Source organism: Mizuhopecten yessoensis, unplaced genomic scaffold (assembly GCF_002113885.1).
Source record: "Mizuhopecten yessoensis strain PY_sf001 unplaced genomic scaffold, ASM211388v2 scaffold5789, whole genome shotgun sequence".
Lineage (NCBI taxonomy): Eukaryota > Metazoa > Mollusca > Bivalvia > Pectinida > Pectinidae > Mizuhopecten > Mizuhopecten yessoensis.
This window is the reverse complement of record NW_018406224.1, coordinates 647853-661989: the sequence shown is the minus strand read 5'-3', so window position 1 is coordinate 661989 and position 14137 is coordinate 647853. Positions and strand designations below refer to the sequence as shown.

Below are 14137 nucleotides of genomic sequence, written 5' to 3'. Positions count from 1 at the left end.
TGACTATGTGAGTATTTTGGATACGGAAATGTATGCATATGTGCGTGTGTGTGTATATGTATCTGGGATGTAGTCATATGTTTGTGAATATATGTGTGTATGCGCGTATATACGTAGGCGTCTGTTTGTTGGTATGCATTGTATGTGTATGGATGTGCATATATATGTATATGCAAAGGTCTGGATATATGCGTGGCTATCTACATATATGTATGCATTGCTGTGTCTAATTACGAAATAGTTCATTCGTACAACATGTTATCATGCATATATATATATATATCAGTATCTTCATATACATGCATGCACCTGTCCATCCTGTCATAATTTAAATATATGAATTCCATGTACATGTACCTCATGTTACACATTTTCATGTGTCTGAGTGTTGGAAATAAAATCTGAAATCTGAAAAAACAAATGTTTACGTACAAGTCAAATGCATATTAAATATAAGCTATGACAGCCGCTATCGGCCATCGTAACTTTCTGTTAACTTACATTATAGAGTATAATGGTGGTTTATATATGTAAAGCAATATCGAGCAGCATATTATATAATACTTAATATATTCATTCGTATGACAGAATTTAAAATATTCGTCAAAATTTTCGACCAAGTTACTGAGATGCCAAACTCTTGTTAGGAGTATTTGATAAATCTTCAAGACATACAATACGTCTTCACGACATCAATACATGGGGTTTGTTAAAAGGGAATTGTCATCAATAAGGCTTCGGAATCACAAATCCAGAAGAGTGCTAATACACTGCAATGGAACTTTAGACCTGACAGTGCAACAATTCTAACTAATCGGCTTTTGTTTTTCTTGCAAAGCTGAACTAATACAGAAGGAGTATATACTTGCATCGGTCCGATTATTTCGTTTCATTTCACGTTTTGTGTAGAATTTGAAATTAAAGATAACATAGTCACCTCGTGTTCACCCTCATTTGTTCCTAATTCCTTTTGTACGAGTCTCCCTGAGTATATTATTAACATACTACACTTGATTCCTTAATTTGTTCCCTGCGTCAACGTTTGCTGGATATGTTCGTCCTAGTGATAGATTAACAACTTATCCACTGTTTTGGTTCCGAGAGTTTCCATTCTACTCGGAAGACAGACTACGTCAGCCATTATAACACAATTCTACCTAACACAATCACAGTCTCAATAAAACATTCCTCTGTGTGCGCGACTTAGCTACTAAGAGGCAATTATACTGGTGTTTATTTGACGGAGGGAATCAGTGTTACCCTGTTTAAGTTTACTCTGTTTAACCTTTGGTTTTAATATTCTCTCAGTTGCCGTTAGCAAAACAGCATGATGAAAAAATGAAATGTTACATTCCGTGTCCTTTAGGTTTTTTTTTATTATTATAACGTCTCGTTGTAACTGTCACAATACTAAGGGTTGGTTTGTCAACACATGTGAACAAAACTTCCTGATAGGGTTCCTTTACATATGTACCAAGAACCAACTGTGTGTTGATAAGACCTCACGTAATAGTTAATGTATAAGCGAGAAATGGCGGACATGATTGTGCCTGCTACAGGTCAGTAAACTGTTTCAATATTATATTTTAGAAATATGAAATAACTAGTCAAATGATTTTCTGTATTTGTAAAGGTCAGCTTTTTATAGCATATACAAGGCATATGTGTTGCTTTAAAGTTCGTTTCTATTCAACTTAAAACGTACATGAAAACGAATAATGTTTTGAACAAATCAACACACAGATATCGTTATAGAGACCTACGGTATACGTGATGGAAGAGTCGCTTCGATGTCTTGAGAACGTGTTTTTCCCCGGTGTTTTTCTTATATGAACGTACCGGCTCTGAATGAATAAGTTGTCCTTGTGTGTTGACACAATGGTGCATGATTTCTGTTATCACCTTGCAATTAGAATATCTATAACACATTGCATTATATTCTTAAGGGCTAGGCCGTCTGACTGTAATATTGAGTCTCCTCATGGTAACCTCCGCTCTGTATGATGGTACGTATGCTGTATAGTTATTTGAATGGTACAACATATAGTTGCTAACATAATCGGGACAACTTATTATGTATCTCATTGTAACGCCGCTCTCTGGAACTATCATTTTATGATATTTTAATGATGCGTCATGAATGTTGGTTCCAATGAAAATATAATCCATACATTGGTAAAACCCATTCTATTACTTCTGTTAGCCTATGAGCAATAGTTCCCTTCTCTTCATATTTTCTTATATCTTGTTATATCAAGCCTTTGTGGCAATGTACATATCATTTTTTAAATATATTAGTCGATCTCGTGTAAGTCAGGTACTTCTAGAAACACGTACAATTGGACGCTTTACCTAACATGTGACCATGCTATCACGCGTCCTATAAAATTATTAAACAAGAATTCTTCCTTGAAAAAAAAAAAAAAAAAAATCCCTCATGAGTCATAGCTGTAATAGAAGTTGATCAAATGCATCCATGCTAGGTTTGTGATAGACTACGTCACTGTTAACCGTCGGTTTTGAATTATTTTATTCAAGAATAAAGGGCAGAACGAACAGAGTTAATCAGTGATACTCTTTCATTTAAGGGAGACAACTCTGTGCTAATTGCGACGAAGTGGAAACTGCTACAGAATGTACCAACTACATGTGGTGTGCTAGTGACGAGGTGGGTGGACAACATAATATACAAAGTACATGTAGTATGGTAGTGTCGAGGTGGGTGGACAACATAATATAAAGAGCACTTGTGGTGTGCTAGTGACGAGGTGGGTGGACAACATAATATACAAACTACAAGTGGTGTGCTAGTGCCGAGGTGAGTGGACAACATAATATACAAAGTACTTGTGGTGTGCTAGTGACGAGGTGGGTGGACAACATAATATACAAAGTACATGTGGTGTGCTAGGGACGAGATGGGTGAACAACAAAATATACAAACTACAAGTGGTGTGCTAATGCCGAGGTGGGTGGACAACATAATATACAAAGTGCATGTGTTGTGCTAGGGACGAGGTGGGTGAACAACAAAATATACAAACTACAAATGGTGTGCTAATGCCGAGGTGGGTGGACAACATAATATACAAAGTGCATGTGTTGTGCTAGTGACAAGGTGGGTGGATAACATAATATACAAAGTAGATGTGGTGTGCTAGTGCCGAGATGGGCGGACAACGTAATATACAAAGTACATGTGTTGTGCTAGTGACGTGGTGGGTGGACAACATAATATACAAAGTACATGTGTTGTGCTAGTGACATGGTGGGTGGACAACATAATATACAAAATGCATGCGGTGTGCAAGTGACGAGGTGGGTGGACAACATATTATACAAAGTACATGCGGTGTGCTAGTGACGAGGTGGGTGGACAACATAATATACAAAGTACATGTGTTGTGCTAGTGACAAGGTGGGTGGACAACATAATATACAAAGTACATGTGGTGTGCAAGTGACGAGGTGGGTGGACAACATAATATACAAAGTACATGTGGTGTGCTAGTGACGAGGTGGGTGGACAACATAATATACAAAGTACATGTGGTGTGCAAGTGACGAGGTGGGTGGACAACATAATATACAAAGTACATGTGGTGTGCTAGTGACGAGGTGGGTGGACAACATAATATACAAAGTACATGTGGTGTGCAAGTGACGAGGTGGGTGGACAACATAATATACAAAGTACATGTGGTGTGCTAGTGACGAGGTGGGTGGACAACATAATATACAAAGTACATGTGGTGTGCAAGTGACGAGGTGGGTGGACAACATAATATACAAAGTACATGTGGTGTGCTAGTGACGAGGTGGGTGGACAACATAATATACAAAGTACATGTGGTGTGCAAGTGACGAGGTGGGTGGACAACATAATATACAAAGTACATGTGGTGTGCTAGTGACGAGGTGGGTGGACAACATAATATACAAAGTACATGTGGTGTGCAAGTGACGAGGTGGGTGGACAACATAATATACAAAGTACATGTGGTGTGCTAGTGACGAGGTGGGTGGACAACATAATATACAAAGTACATGTGGTGTGCAAGTGACGAGGTGGGTGGACAACATAATATACAAAGTACATGTGGTGTGCTAGTGACGAGGTGGGTGGACAACATAATATACAAAGTACATGTGGTGTGCAAGTGACGAGGTGGGTGGACAACATAATATACAAAGTACATGTGGTGTGCTAGTGACGAGGTGGGTGGACAACATAATATACAAAGTACATGTGGTGTGCAAGTGACGAGGTGGGTGGACAACATAATATACAAAGTACATGTGGTGTGCTAGTGACGAGGTGGGTGGACAACATAATATACAAAGTACATGTGGTGTGCAAGTGACGAGGTGGGTGGACAACATAATATACAAAGTACATGTGGTGTGCTAGTGACGAGGTGGGTGGACAACATAATATACAAAGTACATGTGGTGTGCAAGTGACGAGGTGGGTGGACAACATAATATACAAAGTACATGTGGTGTGCTAGTGACGAGGTGGGTGGACAACATAATATACAAAGTACATGTGGTGTGCAAGTGACGAGGTGGGTGGACAACATAATATACAAAGTACATGTGGTGTGCTAGTGACGAGGTGGGTGGACAACATAATATACAAAGTACATGTGGTGTGCAAGTGACGAGGTGGGTGGACAACATAATATACAAAGTACATGTGGTGTGCTAGTGACGAGGTGGGTGGACAACATAATATACAAAGTACATGTGGTGTGCAAGTGACGAGGTGGGTGGACAACATAATATACAAAGTACATGTGGTGTGCTAGTGACGAGGTGGGTGGACAACATAATATACAAAGTACATGTGGTGTGCAAGTGACGAGGTGGGTGGACAACATAATATACAAAGTACATGTGGTGTGCTAGTGACGAGGTGGGTGGACAACATAATATACAAAGTACATGTGGTGTGCAAGTGACGAGGTGGGTGGACAACATAATATACAAAGTACATGTGGTGTGCTAGTGACGAGGTGGGTGGACAACATAATATACAAAGTACATGTGGTGTGCAAGTGACGAGGTGGGTGGACAACATAATATACAAAGTACATGTGGTGTGCTAGTGACGAGGTGGGTGGACAACATAATATACAAAGTACATGTGGTGTGCAAGTGACGAGGTGGGTGGACAACATAATATACAAAGTACATGTGGTGTGCTAGTGACGAGGTGGGTGGACAACATAATATACAAAGTACATGTGGTGTGCAAGTGACGAGGTGGGTGGACAACATAATATACAAAGTACATGTGGTGTGCTAGTGACGAGGTGGGTGGACAACATAATATACAAAGTACATGTGGTGTGCAAGTGACGAGGTGGGTGGACAACATAATATACAAAGTACATGTGGTGTGCTAGTGACGAGGTGGGTGGACAACATAATATACAAAGTACATGTGGTGTGCAAGTGACGAGGTGGGTGGACAACATAATATACAAAGTACATGTGGTGTGCTAGTGACGAGGTGGGTGGACAACATAATATACAAAGTACATGTGGTGTGCAAGTGACGAGGTGGGTGGACAACATAATATACAAAGTACATGTGGTGTGCTAGTGACGAGGTGGGTGGACAACATAATATACAAAGTACATGTGGTGTGCAAGTGACGAGGTGGGTGGACAACATAATATACAAAGTACATGTGGTGTGCTAGTGACGAGGTGGGTGGACAACATAATATACAAAGTACATGTGGTGTGCAAGTGACGAGGTGGGTGGACAACATAATATACAAAGTACATGTGGTGTGCTAGTGACGAGGTGGGTGGACAACATAATATACAAAGTACATGTGGTGTGCAAGTGACGAGGTGGGTGGACAACATAATATACAAAGTACATGTGGTGTGCTAGTGACGAGGTGGGTGGACAACATAATATACAAAGTACATGTGGTGTGCAAGTGACGAGGTGGGTGGACAACATAATATACAAAGTACATGTGGTGTGCTAGTGACGAGGTGGGTGGACAACATAATATACAAAGTACATGTGGTGTGCAAGTGACGAGGTGGGTGGACAACATAATATACAAAGTACATGTGGTGTGCTAGTGACGAGGTGGGTGGACAACATAATATACAAAGTACATGTGGTGTGCAAGTGACGAGGTGGGTGGACAACATAATATACAAAGTACATGTGGTGTGCTAGTGACGAGGTGGGTGGACAACATAATATACAAAGTACATGTGGTGTGCAAGTGACGAGGTGGGTGGACAACATAATATACAAAGTACATGTGGTGTGCTAGTGACGAGGTGGGTGGACAACATAATATACAAAGTACATGTGGTGTGCAAGTGACGAGGTGGGTGGACAACATAATATACAAAGTACATGTGGTGTGCTAGTGACGAGGTGGGTGGACAACATAATATACAAAGTACATGTGGTGTGCAAGTGACGAGGTGGGTGGACAACATAATATACAAAGTACATGTGGTGTGCTAGTGACGAGGTGGGTGGACAACATAATATACAAAGTACATGTGGTGTGCAAGTGACGAGGTGGGTGGACAACATAATATACAAAGTACATGTGGTGTGCTAGTGACGAGGTGGGTGGACAACATAATATACAAAGTACATGTGGTGTGCAAGTGACGAGGTGGGTGGACAACATAATATACAAAGTACATGTGGTGTGCTAGTGACGAGGTGGGTGGACAACATAATATACAAAGTACATGTGGTGTGCAAGTGACGAGGTGGGTGGACAACATAATATACAAAGTACATGTGGTGTGCTAGTGACGAGGTGGGTGGACAACATAATATACAAAGTACATGTGGTGTGCAAGTGACGAGGTGGGTGGACAACATAATATACAAAGTACATGTGGTGTGCTAGTGACGAGGTGGGTGGACAACATAATATACAAAGTACATGTGGTGTGCTAGTGACGAGGTGGGTGGACAACATAATATACAAAGTACATGTGGTGTGCTAGTGACGAGGTGGGTGGACAACATAATATACAAAGTACATGTGTTGTGCAAGTGACGAGGTGGGTGGACAACATATTATACAAAGTACATGTGGTGTGCTAGTGACGAGGTGGGTGGACAACATAATATACAAAGTACATGTGTTGTGCTAGTGACGTGCTGAGTGGACAACATAATATACAAAGTACATGTGTTGTGCAAGTGACGAGGGGGGTGGACAACATATTATACAAAGTACATGTGGTGTGCTAGTGACGAGGTGGGTGGACAACATAATATACAAAGTACATGTGTTGTGCTAGTGACAGGGTGGGTGGACAACATAATACACAAAATACTTGTGGTGTGCTAGTGACGAGGTGGGTGGACAATATAATATACAAAGTACATGTGGTGTGCTAGTGACTAGGTGGGTGGACAACATAATGTACAAAGTACATGTGTTGTGCTAGTGATAAGATGGGTGGACAACATAATATACAAAGTACATGTGGTGTGCTAGTGCCGAGATGGGCGGACAACATAATATACAAAGTACATGTGTCGTGCTAGTGACGTGGTGGGTGGACAACATAATATACAAAGTACATGTGTTGTGCTAGTGATAAGATGGGTAAAGTACATGTGTTGTGCTAGTGACAAGGTGGGTGGACAACATAATATACAAATTACTTGTGTTGTGCAAGTGACGAGGTGGGTGATAACATAATATACAAAGTACATGTGGTGTACTAGTTCCGAGATGGGCGGACAACATAATATACAAAGTACATGTGTTGTGCTAGTGACGTGGTGGGTGGACAACATAATATACAAAGTACATGTGTTGCGCTAGTGACAAGGTGGGTGGACAACATTATATACAAAGTACATTTGGTGTGCTAGTGACGAGGTGGGTGGACAACATAATATACAAAGTACATGTGGTGTGCTAGTGCCGAGATGGTGGACAACATGATATACAAAGTACATGTGTTGTGCTAGTGACAAGGTGGGTGGACAACATAATATACATAATACTTGTGGTGTGCAAGTGACGAGGTGAGTGGACAACATATTATACAAAGTACATGCGGTGTGCTAGTGACGAGATGGTGGACAACATGATATACAAAGTACATGTGTTGTGCTAGTGACAAGGTGGGTGGGCAACATAATATACAAAATATTTGTGGTGTGCAAGTGACGAGGTGAGTGGACAATATAATATACAAAGTACATTTGGTGTGCTAGTGACGAGGTGGGTGGACAACATAATATACAAAATACTTGAGTTGTGCAAGTGACGAGGTGGGTGGACAACATAATATACAAAGTACATGTGGTGTGCTAGTGACAAGGTGGGTGGACAACATAATATACAAAATACTTGAGTTGTGCAAGTGACGAGGTGGGTGGACAACATAATATGCAAAGTACATGTGGTGTGCTAGTGACAAGGTGGGTGGACAACATAATATACAAAGTACATGTGGTGTGCTAGTGCCGAGGTAGGTGAACAACATAATATACAAAGTACATGTGGTGTGCTAATGACGAGGTTTGTGGACAACATAATATACAAAGTACATGTGGTGTGCTAGTGACGAGGTGGGTGGACAACATGATATACAAAGTGCATGTGGTGTGCTAGTGACGTGGTGGGTGGACAACATAATATACAAAGTACATGTGGTGTGCTAGTGATGAGGTGGGTGGACAACATAATATACAAAGTACATGTGGTATGCTGGTATCGAGGTTTGTGGACAACATAATATACAAAGTACATGTACAGGTGATTCACTAGGTATTTACAAGATATGTATGATAAGAATATACCAATAATATGAAATATGCTAATGAAGAGGTGATTAGACAACAGAATCTTAAACTATATTTTATTTGCCAGTGTCGAGGTAATTTGACATCATAATATAATATGTACAATGTGTATGTGCTGTTTAAGTGAAGAGATACGAAGACAATAATAGAATATAAGAAACATACATGAAAAAAAGCATATCAATCGAATAAAGTTTTGAAAATAACTGATTTTGTATCAACTTTCTTTACCTTAAAGCACCTTAACGTATATCTAATTCAGCGATATTTACAAATTTGACTAACGTTGATTAAAAATGATAAACTTCAAATAGAATACATATAAACATTGATATTTTTATCACGGACCCTTTGTAAAAATAAAATAAAATTAGACGTCAGGAATTTTGTGATATACCTAGACTTAGATACTGAATGATATCAACTTTTCTTTTCAGAAATGCATGACATCTCGTTACTTGACAGTTGACGGTCATGCGAGATTTTACACTGGATGTACGGCAAAAAGGGTAAAGCATTTATCTAGCTAATAATTATGTGACAATGGTTAAGATTTCTGATATTGCATAATCTATTGGTAACATACCAATGTGGTCTATCGCAAAAACCGTCTCTGTGTATGTAACCTTATCCGTTACTGAAATAAGGATTTATAAGTATTTATTAAAATACATTTATATATTTGTATATAATTAAAGGATAAAGGCCTCGTGTATTAAACGAATAGTTTTTTTTTTATATACAAGAATTGTTCAATTAATTGAGAACAAAAAAAGTAATTACGCAATGACATAACTGCATTACTGTTACAGGCGTGTGATAGCCTAGAGCATCATGGGATCGCCCTACCGCTGGACAGTCTATTTCCGGTTCCGCGAAGAGTGCTGGACCAGAGCTGTTGTAACGGACAAGGATGTAACGGCCTCCGCAGTAGGTACCATTTCCTTTGTAATGAAATACTTGAGGACAGGTCACTAAAACGAAGGGATGCAATATGGCTGAGTTCTACACGTAATTACGTATTTTAGGGGATTTGTGATTAAACTTATTTGTGTTATAGTGCACAAACTATATATCTTTACTTGTAGTTTGTATGAGTGTTTCATATTTAATCAACCAATCGGTGGATTTATTTCAAGTTATCTATTTTAGGTTAAAATATAATTATTCCGAAAGTAAAATTCCATGATCAACGCAATAAAATAGACGGCGAGCTTTTACGCCCTATATATAATACAAGTGGTCTAGCCAATCAAAATGGTTCTTATATTTTAAGGCGCATCCAAAGGTCGGTCCCTGTGTATGACATGTAAGGACATCCTTAATCCTTCTGACTGTGACTCAGCGGTCCTGTGTGGAGAACACCAAGTGAGTATTTTATACAATATATAAAGGGACTGTTACTGTAGATATGAACAGGTGCTAATTTAGGGATAAGGCTGATAAAAAGCTTTGAAATGGACACTTGTCATCCACTAGTGATACGCCTTATCTTGTTCTAACCTTGTGAAAAAATAAACTCATCGAGAGTCTTTTAATGTTAATGTTTACTTTGTGTATAAACTCGATAATTCCATCCTTTACCAGACAGCGTGTTGTCATTACAGCCTATCCGTTGGCACCATTGTAGAAAGCATGTAGAATATAACGGAATCTGATATAAATTTCAGTTGCTAAATTAGCATTTTCACAGCCTTATCCTCTGTGTTTAAACAATAGTAGAATTACTTGCCTATACACCAAAGATAGTTCTTGGTATTTGCCTATTACTACGATATGTATGATTGATGCTGTACAGATGCTTCATGTTTATTGATGTAAATTTTCATTCTTGCAATGCAGTTGTTTGGTTATTTGTTGTTTTAATGTTCTTTCATTCCTATGGTTATTTGTTCACTGCACGTGACATGTGTGTTAATGTACTGTTATTCACTGAGGAATCAATACTGTTGATGGATTTTTATTTGTTGTTTTCAGGAGTGTCTGTATCACGAACATCTGCAATTTAATGACTTGTATCAAGCGGTGTACAAGTACGAACTCAAGTGCGAGGACAGAAACGTGAGTTTTATTCCATAATCGTCATGTCATTACAACGTCATATAAACTCAGCGGGTCCTTAACCGTCGCGTTATGACTATACTAAGCCGCGACAAGTAGTGCCTACTAGTGCAATATCATCTAGAGATGTGTACACTATTAGTCAGGTTCGTATTGCATACAGTAGAGCATCGACGTCGCCATGACTAATTGTTCGCAATGTGGTAATCAAAGAAAAAATGTTTCCTCAAGTACATTGTTATCCCTTTTAAAAATCATGAAGCTATTAGCATTGCCGCAGTGGTAAGTAAAGTGATCGATGAAGGCAAATGTACTTACAATTGTGATCGATCCATTTGAAAATACAAAATAGAGAAGCAAACATACTAGTAACTTCGAGTATAACATGCCGCGTGCTCTATTTGAAGCTATGCCCTGTTCAGAATGGTACTTCCTCCTGTCATCACTCCAAGAGATCGCCAGGGTGTTCTGGGGATTACGGCTGTTGTACGGCTGATTTCTGCAATCTCTTCCATGCCATGTGTAAGTCGATAATAAACAGACTGTGCAACGCCCTTAACATCTATGAAATACACAAGTAGTTGTTGATTAAGATTTCTTTGTTTCCATGTATTTGTTACTTAACAAAAGGTAACTTTTGATGCTCAAATGTGTTTTGTCTAATTAATAAGAAGCTTGTCAGCATAGAAATGAGGTAAAGGAATGGGGTTGATTTTACGGAATACATTAATTGATCTTTATAAAATATGAAATAATATAATGGTTTCAGACAATAAAAATTTGACGTCGTCGACAATTGTTGCTGGTAGTGTACAACTCCAGACTCGTGGAACACCACCGCCATCGACAACAAGTAGTCCACAAAGTAGTGAGTTGTTTAGTAGGGCAAATTTAACTGCACCGTTATTATAGATTACTAATATAATTTCGTTATCCTTCGCATCAGAAAAAAATCGGCATACACCTTAAGTTCTCATTAAGGATATATGCAAAAAAATGCCATTAATTGTTGTTGTTTTTTCCGGATTCCATGATGAATTCATACCACGTTTCTGCCATGTGACTATTTGTGACCTTATAAATTGACATTCGGTATCACCACAAATACTTTGTGGGTGTTAAGGATACACTATGTGGGCATGATGGTTATATGTCAATTAAACGTGTTATCATTAACGAAATGGTAGTTAAATCATATGTTTGACTTACAAGTGTTGTTCGCTGTTTGTTTCCAGCTAAGTGTTACACTGGAGCGGGTACAGGACGAGTACAGCTGTGTACAGGAAGCACTGCGTATTGTCTCACCAACCTCACCAACTACAACAGCGGCTACCGGGAGGTGTTCAAGGGGTGGGCGTGTTTAAGGATCAACGTTTAAATTTTCTGTTTACTTAATAGGATACCTTTGATAAATGATAATAAATGTGTGTATAACCATCTTTCATGTAACACTTAAACGTTGAATATAATTATAGTCAATTGTGAAGAAAATCATGTTATAATTTGCCTGATGCTATATGTGTTTTTACGGAAAGCGTTTTTTATTGTTTGTATTATCTACTTGGTTTACGTTATATTTGACGTCATCTGAAGACTTATTGAATTTACCTCATCATCTTTATAGTGACGTAAAACATTGACGATTTTGTAAAACATATGCATTACGTTGCATTACTAGTATGCTACATTCGTTCTACAAAGTTTACATAAAAGTAAAATCATAACCAAAATTTGTATTAAAAGTTATTTTATTTATAGTATGATATTAAATCAGTCCTTAAACTATTTATTTACTCCAAAATGATTTCATAGTATCGATATATATCTTATTTGGAATAGTAATCGGGGAGTTTTGCAGTGTTTTGTTGTATGTATATTTTGTTCTACAGATGTGTGAGTGAGCAGGACTGTTACCGACTCCCACGTAGCACAACCTCTCTGTCTGGTCACTGTGACCTATTTAACGAGGACATTCTGTACGAAAGGGATTTCTCCTGTTCTTACTGCTGTGACAAGGATCTCTGTAACGGACGTATTGTTCCTCCGCCGGAAACTGTTTACGTTCCAAATACAACTGCTGCTCCAATTATAACTCGAAATGGTAAATTGGCCTTGAATAGTTTCCAATACAGGCAATTATATAGTGATTTTCCTTTGATAATGTTTTACAGTTTCTTTGATAGTTTGATATTCTTCTAAGTATAAGCGATTGTTGTATTCATAAATTCAGTGTTTCCCTATTTGTACCTTTCACAGAGCCCAATGACGTCACTATACACGACTGCCGTGACGCCATGAGTGTAGAACAATGTCAGGTGTTTCCCTGTGACAACGAACACCTGGCAAGGATGTACTGCAGGAGACACTGCTTGTTGTGTAAATAGTTGGTATGGTGAATATATTTTTTCGGATTTAATAAAACACGATTCTTTCTAACACTTTTGGTTGTTGTCATTTACCTGCAACCGATTTATGTTATATAAGTATCTGTATTAAATTTTAATTTGTCATTAAAAACTCATTCACTCTGATTATCGGCAATATTTTACTAACCTAAATGCTTAAATCGTGATGGCTTATTTTACAATATCAATAAAAACATGTATGTTCATATCACCGTTAAATAAGTGACACAATAGTTAGTTTGAGAAACGGTAAAATCGACTCCACATTACCTAATGCGAGAATGATACACATTCTATGACTATGAAATACAATTTCACTTGAACTACATTTTCACTGTACTGTTGATTTACGCCATTTTGTGTATGTCTAATATGAACACCAGAAAGTGTTTGGATAGATAAACCTGTCTCACAGATACATGTACAGTGATAAACCTGTCTCACAGATACATGTACAGTGATAAACTTGTCTCATATATACATTTACAGTGATAAAAATGTGTCACAGATACATGTACAGTGATAAACCTGTCTACATACATGTACAGTGATAACCCTGTCTCACATATACATGTACAGTAGTAAACCTGTCTCACAGATAGATGTACAGTGATAAACGTGTCTCACATATACATGTACAGTAGTAAACCTGTCTCACAGATAGATGTACAGTGATAAACCTGACCCACAGAAACATGTACAGTGATAAACCTTTCTCACATATACATGTACAGTGAGACAGGTTTATCACAGATACATGTACAGTGATAAACTTGTATCACAGATACATGTACAGTGATATACTGTCCCACAGAAACATGTACAGTGATAAACCTGA

At 38.4% G+C, this 14137-nt stretch overlaps 1 protein-coding gene across 1 annotated transcript; it reads left to right on the top strand.

Moving 5' to 3' along the window:
• The first annotated feature begins 1461 nt into the window (after positions 1–1461).
• On the top strand, positions 1462–13321 carry LOC110451094. The gene is made up of 12 exons (XM_021498953.1): positions 1462–1559; positions 1947–2006; positions 2589–2668; positions 9271–9342; positions 9646–9763; positions 10110–10201; positions 10811–10894; positions 11302–11416; positions 11664–11762; positions 12130–12244; positions 12784–12995; positions 13151–13321. The coding sequence occupies exons 1-12, from the start codon at positions 1517–1519 to the stop codon at positions 13276–13278; spliced, it is 1218 nt and encodes a 405-aa protein (XP_021354628.1). The 5' UTR covers positions 1462–1516; the 3' UTR covers positions 13279–13321.
• Positions 13322–14137: the final 816 nt, after the last annotated feature.